General features: G+C 35.4%; 1 protein-coding gene across 7 annotated transcripts in view; it reads left to right on the forward strand.

The window, feature by feature from the left end:
- dbnlb (drebrin-like b) overlaps positions 1 to 8354 on the forward strand; it is a 29191-nt gene extending 20837 nt beyond the window's left edge. Inside the window, exons 9-15 of one of the 7 annotated variants that reach the window (XM_051902293.1) lie at positions 176 to 253; positions 796 to 910; positions 1687 to 1779; positions 4385 to 4456; positions 4667 to 4770; positions 5233 to 5308; positions 7067 to 8354. In XM_051902293.1, the coding sequence (XP_051758253.1) occupies positions 176 to 253; positions 796 to 910; positions 1687 to 1779; positions 4385 to 4456; positions 4667 to 4770; positions 5233 to 5308; positions 7067 to 7203 (675 nt within the window). In that variant the 3' untranslated portion in view covers positions 7204 to 8354. The remainder of the gene's footprint in view (positions 1 to 175; positions 254 to 795; positions 911 to 1686; positions 1780 to 4384; positions 4457 to 4666; positions 4771 to 5232; positions 5309 to 7066) is intronic. The other 6 variants (XM_051902295.1, XM_051902294.1, XM_051902296.1 and 3 more) reach the window with 6 other exon arrangements.
- Positions 8355 to 14691: the final 6337 nt, after the last annotated feature.

Here is a 14691-nt window from a genome sequence, read left to right on the forward strand (position 1 = left end):
GATCAGTTCTGTGAAAAATACATGTAATTCTGCTCTAGAATTTGGCCAAGAGAAATCATCTTAGAAGACCGCATAATCAAACATGATACCTCAAAATGCTGCCTACATAGGCAGCTAACTAGGTTTTGTAATGGAATCAAGTGTGTAAGAGTCATAGTGTGCTGCTGTCTATCAGGAGGAGGAAGAGGAGGAGAGGAAGCAGGCAGTACAGCAGAAACCCTTTAAACGTGGAGAGTCGGTGGAAAAAGCCAACGTGAGTGGGAGGAAGTATCAAACATCTCTTCTGGCCCTGGACAGAAGGACTTTTAACTTTCTAACTGTTTTCTTTATACAGTGTGGTAGTGTACTTTACTGCTGACTGATAGCTTTTCTGGCTTAATCCCAGTTTATAAACCTGATGGTTTCAGTCATGAATGCTGATTTGTCAGTTTAGTGTTTGTACAAAATGATTGGTAAGATACGTACTTATAAGTGTGAAGCATTAGAACATAAACGTCAGAAAACTGTGTGCTTGTTGTGGGCAATATTAACATAAACGTCCATTATTCCACCCAAGTACTTTTGACATAATGAAGTTTTGGGAATGCAATAATGCCAGTCACACATACTTAAACTATAGGATTGGTGGTTTGCAGATTGGGATTCAGTCTCTTTCTTTTACTGTTCTCCTGTTTTCCCACTTTCATTATATAACCACTTTGGGTCCCTGGCTCTTATCTTCTCCATATACTGCCATCAGTGTTATCAGTCGTGATACTCCTGGCTACTTTTAATGTTTGTGTGTATTTGTAACAGGAAGCTGCGGCTCTCGTTTCCCAGCGCTCCGTTAATCCCAGAGAAATGTTCAAACAGAGAGAGATGGGAATCAACACTTCTAACAAAGATAACTCTCAATACAGTCCAAAACCAGGTACCATTCATCTGTACACATGCTTAAGCCATTTTAATAAGTTTAGTGTTTTGTTCTTCCCTCACAACTTGTAGTGTCATTAAAACTATTTTTTCTTAAACTTTTTTAATATATCTACAAAATCTGTTTAAATGTAACTACATATATAGCTATAAATTTATGATCTATATCATCTGATTTATATATTATATTAATATATAATAGTATATTTAATAAATAGTAATGATATATAGTAATGAATCTATATATAGAATATACAAATAGAGATAGTGGTTATAAATATTAAGCTTTATATCTCATCAGGATAATAAATAACAAATACAGTCTGATTCCAAATGTGCACATCAGCCGTATGCAGCACTGTCCTGATAAGATCTCTACAAGCACAATTTACGCTATAGGAAGTGTTTTATTTAAATGCCACAGTATTTGCATGTTATATTTAGCTTCCCCTTTTACTATGTGGGTCACGTTTCATGTAGTTTTTTCAAACACGTTTAAGGAATGTCCTCATCTGTCAATTAGGATGTATTTTCCTGTGCATGCAACAGCTAACTTCTGAATGTTGGATGTTATATGTGGTACTTTCCATTCTCTCGTTGTTCTCTGGCCATTTCTTCCATGTTCGTCTGTCTGAAATTCGACACTGTCATTAAACAGCCTGCAGATCTTCTGTCTAAAACAATGTTTGTGGTCTCTTCTGCTGTGTATAACACCGTCAGCCATCTGTCAGCTTGGGTTTCTCTCTTTGTCCTTCTCTGTTCTGTGTGTCTCAGGGCGGTTGAACAGCCCTTTTCTGTCCAAGCAGTCATGTGACCCAGAGCCATTTCGCTCTCCTGTGCGTCAGGCCTCGCCTTTACGAGCCAGAGGTACATAAACACACACCTTATCGTTCACTTCTTATCTCACACTGGGAAAGGTTTGGTGTGTTATCCTTCTCCATGCTCACACATGTTCACTCTCTACCTCTTTGTGTGGTGCTTTCATGTGTCTCAGCTAACATCTAACCACTCACAATTTTCTCATGCTTGCTGTTACATTTTACCTTACACCTCAAAATAAACGGGTTTGGATTTGATTTGCAGTATGTGAGCATGTCTGAACACCTCACTGTGTGTTTGCCTTGTGCACTTAAAGGAAGAGTTTACCCAAAAGGTGAATATTTGAAGAGTATCATGCCAACTCTTGTCATTATAATGCAAGTGAATGAGGGATACCATTAAAGGATCATAAAAGTAGTCCATCCTCATGCGCTACATTTCGAGTCTCCTGAAGTCATTTTGTGCGAGCAACAGATTGAAACGTAAGATATATTACGATCAAGAAGATAAAGGGCTAGATTTACTAACCCTTTTTGACGTTAAAACAACTGTCAGGATTTACTAAAGACTCAAATATTAACGATGAAAAGGCATGGACACTAGGCTTACTGTCATAGTTGGTGTTACACAGTGTTCAGCCGCACCACTGGTTACATCACTTGCCCACCGCAGCACCGCCCCCCACCAACATTTTGATTTTTTTTTTATAGTAATAAAAATCACTTAGTTCAGTTAGAGAACAGACACTACAATTAAAAACTGAACTTGTCTGCTCAATGCAGCGTGAGCCGAACGAGAGTCGCAGCACAGATCATTTATCATGAGAGTCTGACTGACAAGACGATGGCGGAAGATTTGGTTTCAAATCGAAATATATTTTGGATTTAAACCCAATTCCTATTAGAACCTGCAAAGGATTAGTTGTGTTTTTCTAGTTGTTGTGTTTTTCATTAATAAAAAATAATGAATCCTCCCATGAATTTTGCATCTGAAAGGGAAACTCCTATAATTGCATATGCAATAAAGTCAGCCACAAAAATAACTGTGTCCACTAGGGATGTGACGGTGAGGAAATTTTCCGACCGTTTAATCGACATGTGACAACATCAGTAATGGGTGGAGTTCCCTCTTTTGCACCTCGCTTTTAAATCGCTAATTCATTTGATGCACGGGCATTCATAACGCATTTTACTTTCGCTTTCGAATTAGCGCATTACAGGCCTGAAAACACAAGCTTTTGAAATCATTTTTGAAAACGATACCGTTATTGTCTCCATGTAAACAACAAAAACGCAAATTTATGAAAACCGTGACATCATGCGCATTACATGTTCAGTCTATAGGTGCGTAGCGTAGCGCCAACTACTGGCCTGGCATGAATAATACAGTGTTTTTAGTCGTTTTCGCAGATCCTTGTGAACGGGGATCATTTTGACAATGTTGTATGTATGCGAAAAAACGGGAAGGAACATTTTTAGTACATTGTTGTCATGTAAAAAACGTACTGTTGTGAAAGTGAACTGTTAATTGCTGTGACTGAGTGAGTTGAGTTGAACCAAAGAACCAAATCAGTCTGATCTGAGTCTGAGTGAACTGATTCATTGGAAAGATCTGACTCAAAAGAATGGTAGTTCATGAATTGGGCATCGCTACTTTTCCATGAACATGCCAAGGACAGTTAGGACTTTTCGCTCAGTGCTGTCACATGACTTGGAATATAGTGCATGAGTCATATGGACCATTGTTATGATGCTTTATGGTGCTTTTTTTTTTTTTTGGAGCTTGAAGCCCCAGTCATATTCTTCAGAAATTCATCTTTTGTGTTACATGGAGAAAATTTGTACAGTTTTAGAATCACAGAAGGTGAGTATTTCATTTCTGGGTGAACTGTCCCTTTAAATGGATTAATCGACTAAACTAGGGCTGGGTGTTATGATGGTACACTACTGTTAAAGTTTGGGGGCAGTAGGATTTTTTAAAATGTTTTTGAAAGAAGTCCTTTATACTCACAGTTGAGCTGTTTTCAACAAATTTTTATGGAAACCATATTACTTTATTTTTTCAGGATTCTTTGATGAATTGAAAGTTCCAAAGAACGCCATTTATTTGAAATAGGAATATTTTATTATAAATGTCTTTACTGTCACTTTCAATCAATTTAATACATCTTTGCTGAATAAAAGTATTAATTTCTTAAAAAAAAAAAAAAAACAATTGTCCTGACCCCAAGCTTTTGAACAGTATTTATATTCTGTGCAACATGTAGAAATTATATATCTTTATTCTGCAGTGCTCCACTTGGCTTTGAATATGGCTTGTCAATTCTGATTTATTATGTATTCCGATTTTGACACTTTTTAATCATTTGAAGCAACTGTTCGCAATGAGGGTGGACTTGCATTTATTATTAATAATGTGATCTTTTGCTTAGCATCTGTCAAGCAAGCTCCAAATAAAATAAAAAAAATACTCAAATGAAGATCTCTTGTAAATACTCTGATATAAAATCAGTCGTACCATGACATATTTTGGTCATAACGCCCTTAAACTCAGACTCTACCCATCTGTGGTATGTCAGAATACAGATCCAGCGCTCTATTGTGTGTGCTTGTTTCCATGCATGTGTGTGTGTGTGTGTGTGTGTTTTGAGTAGAGGCCAGTTTTGAGGAACAACCCGTATCTCAGTATGTGGAACCAGAGGCAGAACCTGAGCCAGAGTATGAAGGTGGGATTCACACATACACACACACATTATCAGCTCCCATCATTTGTTTTTGCTGTGTTGTGCTGTCTCATCTCATTTTCATTTTGCCATCTCAGCCCCTTATTTGTGTCAGTCAATCAGCTGGATGTCAGCACCACCTGGTGGGGAAGGTGTGCTGTTACAGGAGACAGAAAATGATTTCTCTCTGTCTTGTTGTCTTTTATGTCTTAGATGTACAAGCGGTCAGTAATGATTATGAAGATGTGGTGGAACAAAAGCAGCCACAATATGAGGCAGTAGTGGAACCAGACGCCATCTATGAGGAACCACCGCAGGTACGACACTCGCTGCCAGAACTAACCCCTTCTGAATTATAACAAAAAAATTGTGTAAAACCCAAAAGATACAAAGCCTTACATTAATGTTAGGGTATTATATGAGTGTTTAGTATTATTTTACACGATGATGATGATGATGATTATTATTGTCAATTAAGATGTATGTAACATGCATGTTTGTTTATTTATTTATAATTTAATTATTTAAATTCATTTAATTATTATAAAAAATATTTATTTTTAATTTTAATTTGCTAATTGGTTGTAGGTGGTAATGGGGGCGGGACATGCTCATTCTAGAGAGCTTTTGATTGGACAATATTCTGTGTAGTGCAGGATGAGTCCTTCTTTTTTTTTTTTGTCTGTTTTCCCGGAAGAGATAGACGTGACTTTAAGAGGATGTGAGGTGTATGTGATTTTCATCTACAGGTTCTTGTGTTATTTGTGCATCTTTCTCAGGTGGAGGAACAGAACACATATGATACGGCAGATGATCGCGGGGTCTGCGCCAGGGCTCTGTATGACTACCAAGCTGGTGAATATTGCTTTTACATGATAAACAGTGTATCCTGAATATACTTAGACATGCACATTCCTTTCCCACAATTCTCTCCTGCTTACTTTTGTCCTTTTTGCTCGTGCCATCTGCATTTTTACTAATTCTGCTAATTCATGAATTATCAATCCTGCTCTTAGGAAAAGCAGACGAGAGCACAAAAAATTGTTGCCAGAAAGTTTATGCCAACACCGTATATTGATTAAATTTCTTTTTGTCATTTCTTTTTTTTTTTTTTAGATTTCTAGTAATTATATTAGTATGCTATATTAATGTAATTCATCAACATGTTTGCGTCGGGTACTGATTAATATCAGAATATGGCCAAAATCTGATCAGAATATTTGGTGTATTCAGAGTTATTTGCAAGATTGAGGTTGTTTCTTATCTAACCACAGCAAATTTGGTCTGTTCAGCTCATTATTCACAGAATATTGTCCATACTGTGTTTCTTACATGCACATAGGGCTGGGCGATATGGCCAAAAATATTACTTTCCCATATTATACAGTATCGATATTTATCGCAATATTCATTTACCATATTTTAGGAAATGTTTTTCACGTATTTATTAGACCTTCAGAATAAATGTAAACATAACTTGTTTGTTCACAATTAAACTCCACAGATTAAGTTACCTTTTAATTTTGGGCCCCATGAAATCCATTTTATTTTTCCATTTTATTTTTTCTGGATTCTGTGTTTTATGACTAAATACAAATTTATCATCAAAAATGGTGCCTAATTAAATGAATTAATAAAACTAACAATTTAATCAATCTTTTCAAATGTAATCAAATGAAAAATAACATTTAATTTACAAGAAAACATTGCGTTTTTATTTTTTCTCAAATAAGATGCTGAACAACAGAACTGTGTAGATTAAAACAGTGAAAAAATATCTTGGTTGTATGATATTTAAAAAATAAATAAATAAATAATATCATTACTTTTATAAGAATTACATTTTAGTATTCAATAGTAATATATTTCTGTCATAATTTCTTCAAGTTAAACCAGACTTTTATTTTGACATTTTGTCGTGAAGATCTTTCATTTTCAGTTTCAGCGTGTATTTGACAGTAGTTTTTCTCAAATGAAATGGTAAAAAGCTTATGAAGTGCAACCGAACCCCACAGCAATGCAACTTGTTAAATTATTGGCTTTTTACTTGTCACCCGTAGCACTTTATCAAGGCATATGATAGGCTGTTTATGATCCAGTGGTTGGCGCACGCTTGAGGGTTGTTCATGGAACTAAACGTATGTGGTTTCATGTCCGTTTGCATTTTAATGCATTTACGTGAAACTATCAAGCATTATATCAAACATTTTTTTCTACAATCGATAAATACAGATACCGTTTTATCACTCAGGCCTACGCGTACACTATAAATTTCATCCTTCGCATAGTTCACGTGTACTGTAAGTGTGCAGCCAGTCAAAAATAATCCGATGAGATGGAAAAACAACAAACTGCTGGAGACGCAACGATACCAGAAGCCCGCACTGACGAGCGCTTGTTTAGAGACACTCGCAACTGTAGTTTAAACGAGCACAGAGATGTGGAGTGAATATATTTGCATATGCTGTCAAATGAAGTGTACTCTGAAAGGCTGTACGCTTACACTTGACATTTGTGTCAAAACTGAAGTACTTCAAATGACTAAAATGAAGTAACCAGAAATCTACTTTGTAATCTGATCTTAATCTTGCTGCATTATATGTTTGTTTTCAGCTGATGACACAGAGATCTCGTTTGACCCGGATGAGATCATCACCGGCATTGAGATGATTGACGAAGGCTGGTGGCGAGGATACAGTCCGGATGGCCATTTCGGAATGTTCCCAGCAAATTACGTCGAACTTATCTAACACAGCTCAACGTATCCCCCTCATTAGAGTCGCGCCGCATTGATTTGCAAATCTCGATGATCCAAGCGTGTCCGGTATTTTTGATTTGAAAAGACTGAAGCTAAAATCATGGACCAAAAGAGTGATGATCACGTGACCGGGGGGGGTATTTAAACTAGATTGATATTTCATACTGTATTAGTAGAAGTGTCTTGTTCATTTTATTTCATTTCAAGATGTTATAATTTTATAAAACAATACTTTGATTTCACGTACGCTGGCAGATGCCCCAGAAGCAACTTAAACTTGCTATTCATGCAGGAATCCTGCGTGGTTAAATTAGTGCTTGTGGTGACATTCCTGTGATCTTTTTAGACTGAACCTTTTCTCAGTGTATTGGAAGACATTCCTTTTGAACATTTCAAGCGTTTGGATTTCAATGACATTATATCGTTCCAGAGATGTTTGGTGCAGATGTTTGTAGTAGTTAAAACATATCGGTCCCGTTTTGCCTTGGTTTTTGCCTTCTTTTCTCCACAAGCCCGAGCGTGACTGCCTTGCTTTCTCGATGATCACAGCACAGACGTTTTGCTGCAGTTTAGTTCACCGAGGCTGGACTGAAATCAGGAGATGAGATGAATTTATTTGCTGTGTTCTATACGGCACGTGTTTAAAATCATGGATGCAGCTTGAAAATTAAGGTTGTTAATATCCTTTAGATAGTCGTGAATGATTTAAGATCGGTCTGAGTGGGACCTCAGCTTTCCTGTCTGCTCAGATATGTGGAGAATATTAATACTGTGATTTTTTTAGGTTTCAGGGAAGCATCATTCTTTCATCTTCTTGCCTTTGGGTCCCAGTGGAGTCTGCATTGTGTTTAGATGCCATACGGATATGCCAAGGCTCAAAGAGAAGATTTATTTAGACCCTTGCATTTTTACCATTCACACACTTTACTGTCAGTGCTGTGCCAATACGAGAGTGTGAGGAGAAGTATTTTTGAGGAAATGTTTGAGGTTTCATTTTTAACAAGAACCCATGTCATCTCAAAGTCATTCAACGGTGGTGTAGTTCCTCTCAAGAGCTCATTGTGAAAATCTAACAAGTCTTGATGACATTGTAACTTCATTTAAAAGAATAAATAAAGAGTTTTAAAGCTGAAGGAAACTTGCTGCTTTGTGTTATTTGATATTCTTCCTATGCAAATCTTTGCAAGGATGCATTAAATTGATCAGTGGGGACAGTAAAGACCTTTATAATGTTACAAAAGATTTCTTTCTTTTTTAAAATGCTGTTTTCTGAATCCTGAAAAAAAAAATGTCAACATTGATAATAATCATAAATGTTTCTTGAGCAGCAAATCAGCATATTAGAATGATTTCTGAAGGATCATGTGACACTGAAGACTGCAGGAATGATGCTGAAAATTCAGCTTTGATCACAGGAATAAATTACAATTTACTATATATTTACATAGAAAACGGTTCCTTAAAATTGTAATAATATTTCACAATATTACTGTTTTTACTGTATTTCTGATCAAATAAATGCAGCCTTGATGAGCAGAAGAGACTTCTGTCAAAAACATTAAAAAATCTTTTTTTTGAGGGGGGAAAAAAAAGTAATTTTTCACTGAAAATCTTTTCTACTGCAGCTCTAAAATCTCATTTTTGTCATTTGAATATATACAAATTTCAGACCTGAAGATCATCTGTGAATAATGAGTAACATTTCTTGTTTTTATGATGCTTTTTGACATTTTTGGAGCTTGAAATATGTATCTGAAGTTGACCACACATGGCAACTTACAAAAAATGGAAGAAAAATTTTCTTCCTTTCCACCTTAATATTACGGAGCCACACTCATGATATATGGGGAAAAATATATATATCGTGGCCATGAATTAAGAATTTGTTCTCGTTTTAGTTAATCATGGCCATGTTGAACGAATTTGTTTTCTCGTTTTGAATTAACTAAAACAAGGAACAAATTATTGCAACATTGCCACAATTCATTATGTCATCAGAACGAATTGTTAATTCGTGGCCACAATATACATATTATTTTTCCCCTCATGGCATGAGCGGGGCTCTGTATTATACTATAGAAATTCTGCATACATTCAGAATCCGTTTTGCATTGAAAAGAGGAATCATTGAACTGTTTTACACATTTAGTTAAAGTCCCCCTGTGGTGAAAATCAAGTTTTTAATGTTGTTTATGTGGTGTTTTTAATATGCTTTAAGACAAACCATGTGCAAATTCATAAGTCAGCACCATTGCTGAGTATTTCCTATTTAAAACTGAAGTGAAAAAAAGACCGCAGTTTGAAATCGCTGCTGTTTCTTGCATCACCAACTACCTTGTAACCAATCACGTCAACGTGTGGGCGGGCTTTAGCATATCATTAACCATGACCGCTCTGAAGCAGGAGAGTCTCATGAGAATATATCCTGATATATTTTTGTTGATTTGGTATATTTAGCAATATAGCAGGTGTTTGATGTACATTACGATGTTATGATGAACTATATGTCTTTCTCCACTGACGTTCTGAGTTGTTCAAAGCGTTTGTAAGGATACTGACTGTTAGAAGGCAGCTGTCTGACTCGTGAACGTGAATATGGTTTGTGTAACATTAGCAACACATTATTAGCTGTTTGATAATGTAGTCAAGCAAAAGTCTAATCATATTGTGCAACCATTGTGCAGCGCTTACCTCAGTAAAGTTCACCGAGTGGATCTCTGAGCTCGTGCAAGTGAGTGGAGGCGGGGCTAATTAGCATATTCATAGATCTGCGTATAATAAATGAGTTACATTCAAGCTATTTTAAGGCATGAAGAAATTTTTTTTCACAGGAAAAAAAACATTTAAATGTGTAATTTTGGTTATCATAGATGAGTTTTAAGGGATCAAATTATTGACTACCCGCTTGTTAAGTCGTGACGTAAGGAACGCCGTTTCTGGGTCCAAGCCTCGACTCGTTTCACTTGAGAGGCATCTCCACGGCCGTTTATGAGCGCTATTTATTCATATTAAACATTTAACATTTTAAAGTTAAGCATTTAAAATACTTACAGTCTCGGTGCTCACAGCGTCACAGACATTAATATATTAACGATTTATAAAAGATGAATCACTGTCTGGCCATCTGGGATTTTGGTATGGAGATAAAGGTCATGATTATAATTTTTTGGTAGTATTACACCACATCACGTGTGTATATCAGCACCATTTGTTGTTTTCTTGTGGTATGAGATCCAGAAGCGCTGCAGCGTGACGTCAGACTTAACAACCGAACAGGGGGACTTTAAACATTATTTTGCATATGAAGGAAAAAGCACAATTGTGTTAATTTTTAAAGGGAAATTTCACCCAAACATTATTTACTCACCCTCATGTTCTTCCAATCCCACATAACTTTCTTTGTTCTGTGGAACACAAAAGGAGTCGTTCTGATTAATTCACTAATTAAAATGTAGATTGTTCTTTTTTCTATACAGTTTCAGTGAATGTGGAGTGAAGCTTTCAAGAGACAAAAAGATAATCATGAGTGAACTATCGCTTTATAATTTATTCATTTTACTTTATAATTTATTCATTTTATCTCAAATCCACATCGTCTAGGTGTTGAAAGTCAACTCTGTAGGTTACATTCAAAGTTCCTTTCAGTGTAAAAATGATCAAAAGATAAACCGTTTCAGCTCAATCAACAGTCCTGAATGGAAATTAAGCAATTTTGTGCATCTCAATACTGAAAATGCAACTTCAGTTCACTTTTTTTTAAGGCGACAGCTGATGATGATGATCATGATGCATATTTTCAATTGAGGAATCCAATGTAAACAAACACACTTTGTTACCAAGGAGTATTTTTCTCGTGCAATTTTCCCTGTCATACATGACAAAAGCCGCAGTTCTAGTGATCTGCGACCTGCATGTGTCACGCTCACCGGGTTTCCTGGAATAAGCGAAATCAACATGGCCGTTTGGGGATTTTTTTTTTTTTTTTTCTTTAGCTAGATCACCCCCAGTTTCATTTTCAGAAGAAAAGAGACTGTACTTTTCCCCCTTCTTTAGAGATCACAATCATCTTGTTTTTAACTGAAAGTCTAACTGATGTTTCGTGATCCTTCAGATAACATTTCACCTCTCCGTTATTCACTTTTTCCATCCATATTACCTTCTATCCCATGATATCCCATCTATTATGACTTTGAGATCTGGTGTTAATAGATGCTGAGAAGTAACTGTGGGACAGAGTTATGATGCAGTCTAGCACAATATTAACTTTATTTTGAAAAGGGAAGTAAGAAGTGTCTTGATGGAAAATATCGACTCACTTCTGCAAAAAGGGCAGTGGAAGTCCTTGCTGACCCAGAGATAATGTTGGTACTGGAAGATCATCAGCTATATTTCCATTTGAGCAAAGCTTTTTCTTTAAATAAAATTACTTCTTCTTTTTAAATATTCCAAACTCATTTTCTTGAGGAAATACAGTTTTTAAAATGTGTTGCTTTTTGAAACTGATCTTTTTTTTTTCTTCACACAAATATTTTGGAAAAAATGGTATTGGCTGATTGATGTCGAATGTATTGGTTTGTTTTGTTGTTTGTATTGATCATGTTTATAAATTTGGGAAATTTCTGATTTCTGAGAATTTTGATGATTGTGTATGTCCCATGAGACTGTGCAAGCAAATTTGTTCTCTGAACTGGAATACCTACTCAATGTAAAACTCTTCACTGCAGTAATGTAACTTCTGAATCGAGTCACACAAAACCACACGCAACATGAGTGCGTTTATGCGTTACTCATTTAATTCCTAACATGAGCGTTATGATCTTACACCAATATCAGAATCAAAGCCTAGTCGTGTCATACCATAATATCCAACATGCGCTCAAATGTTCTCACAGGTGAAGTGTGCCTATATAAGGGAATACTTCATAGTCAATACAATAGGCATAGCCAAAATTAACACTCTGTGTAATGAAATATAAATTAAATATGATAAATATAAATACTAATGTGTAATAATGTAGACTATCAGTATATGAGTCTATTTATGTGAATATTTATAGTATTTGTCTGCACTGTGATTGAAAAGTTGTTTGCTTCTTATATAGCCAGATCATTCGAAAAAGAATGAATGATTTGGCTGTTTACCTTTAGGAAGTAACAGTGAAATATTAAAATATCAGAAAGCTCACTCTCAATATTACATGTGAAATAACAAGAGTACTTTGTTTTAAAGAAAACCTATTTTAGGACTGTTAAGACTTTTGACATTATTTTTATCATAATTAAACAAATTTTCTGTAAATTTTACTGTAATGCATCTGAGCATTTAACTTTTTTTTTTAAATTTGCATTATTCTCAATGGAGATTCTTAGTATATAGAGCTTACACACACACTGTAATGCAATAATTTTTATTTAAATTGGCAAAAAAACAAAGACATCAAATGCTATTATGATATATAAATATTTTTTCAATTTATATAGCATTTTAATGTTGCATTTATGAGGATGCCACTTTTTTTTGCACTACAAAAATTTGTATTTCATAATGGAAAAAGTCTTAATGATACTTCAAGGGTCATGAAACCCCCTGTTACAGCACCAGTCAGTTCTCACCAGTTTTGAAAAATGCCACAAAAGTGGGCGTGGTTAAGCTGTGGAGGGGAGGGGGAAGAGGAGAGACCGACAGAACAGCAACGGCTTCTGATTCTGACAGTTTTATCTCATCTCATTAAAAGTATCAAAGCTTCCCACAAATGCAGGCTGCAAATTATCATTACATGCAATGGTTTTGTAAGCTGACCGTTAATTACACAAATAAATACATACCCTGTGACAGCTATAATTTAATGCACAAAAAATGCACAGCCGTTCACATTTGTTCTCTGCATCGAAAATATTTATAAACACACTGTTGCATTTTAAACCGTTCATGCATGAATTATAACCACAGGTAGGATTTTTTCCCCCTGTTTTTTTATTGCTCTTAGAGACTTCAAACAAGTTGAATGTCACATGTCTTTGATATCAGGACATGAGGATGTGATTCCATCAAAGATCTCTACAACCGGTGAAGATACAACTCTGTGGAAACCCAACTCAGACTATGTAGAAAACGTTCACGCTCCCTTCAGTCTACCAGAGTATGTCGAATTACACTTATTAACTGATCATTTTAATTATGTTCAAAATGAACAAAACCTCAGACTGAAATCTACATTGATCTATTGATGTTTTCAGACTGTGGAAAAACTAGCGATCAGGTGTTTCCAAATCGCATCTGAAATGAGCAGTGTTAGGGGTAACGCATTACAAGTAATGTGCATTACACAATCAGATTAATTTTTTGATGTTAAGTAAAGTAACACATTATAAGTAATGTACATTATGTAATCAGATTACTATTTTTGATGTAACGAGTATAGTAATGCATTACAAGTAATGCGCATTACGTAATCACATTACTTTTTTATGTTATGAGGAAAGTAACGCATTACAACCAATGTACATTACGTAATCTCATTACTTTTTTGATGTAACTAGTATAGTAACACATTACAAGTACAAGTAAAAAAATTAAATCTCGATTTTTCAGAACGATAGACCGATTCACGATTTCGATTTTTTTATTTTTTTTTTACAGTTTAACTAGTCAACTTAAAAACGTAACTACAATATGATTTAAGTAACATTCTCTTTATTAACAATCTGGTTAAAAAAAAGTTCCATTCCAAGTGCAGCACACCTGAAGTGATCAACATGCTGTAAATGTAAAACAATTTGTTAAATATCTTTGCAGAAAATATGCCTGAAATATGAAGGCAAATGTTGGACAAACTTAAAGACATCTTATATACTCAGAAATAATATAAAATAAGAAAATGCTAAATATTTCTTAGCCAAAAAGTAATAGCAATAAATAACACCAGTAATAGGCTATTATTAACAGCAAATGCTTTGTAAAAACAGAAAACAACAGCAGCTTTCAGCCTGCCACCATCATGCAAACATGAAATATCAAACAGGTTTACAGGTTTTTGCATTCCATTGTGCTATTTGTCCAATTGTTTTTATGTTTGACGGACATGTTTAGCTGTTGCACTTGTGTCTCGTGTCTTTTGCAGCATCTCACCCATGAAACGCATTCTAAAAACACGGCGGTCAAGTTAAAAAAAAAAGCTCAACTCGCGTTTAATAACTCTGCTTTTTTTCCCCTCATTCCACTGCCTGCGTCTCATTTATAACGCAATAACGCATTTCTGAATGAACAGCCGCTTAAGAATAGTGATGTGTTCTACGTTCATAGAGCGTTACATGAGAGCGGTTAATCAGGCGCGCCGGCGCCATCATGTGGTCGGATCATTTTCTTCTCCCAATGCGGTTATCGTTGCTGTATTGTCAACATGTCCAATTGTAACGCTTGCTAACATTTTTATTCAAAATCGCGATTTCTCGATTTCAAAAATAATAAAATCGAGGCAAA

The sequence above is a fragment of the Ctenopharyngodon idella genome, chromosome 8, assembly GCF_019924925.1.
Source record: "Ctenopharyngodon idella isolate HZGC_01 chromosome 8, HZGC01, whole genome shotgun sequence".
In the NCBI taxonomy this organism is placed as follows: domain Eukaryota; kingdom Metazoa; phylum Chordata; class Actinopteri; order Cypriniformes; family Xenocyprididae; genus Ctenopharyngodon; species Ctenopharyngodon idella.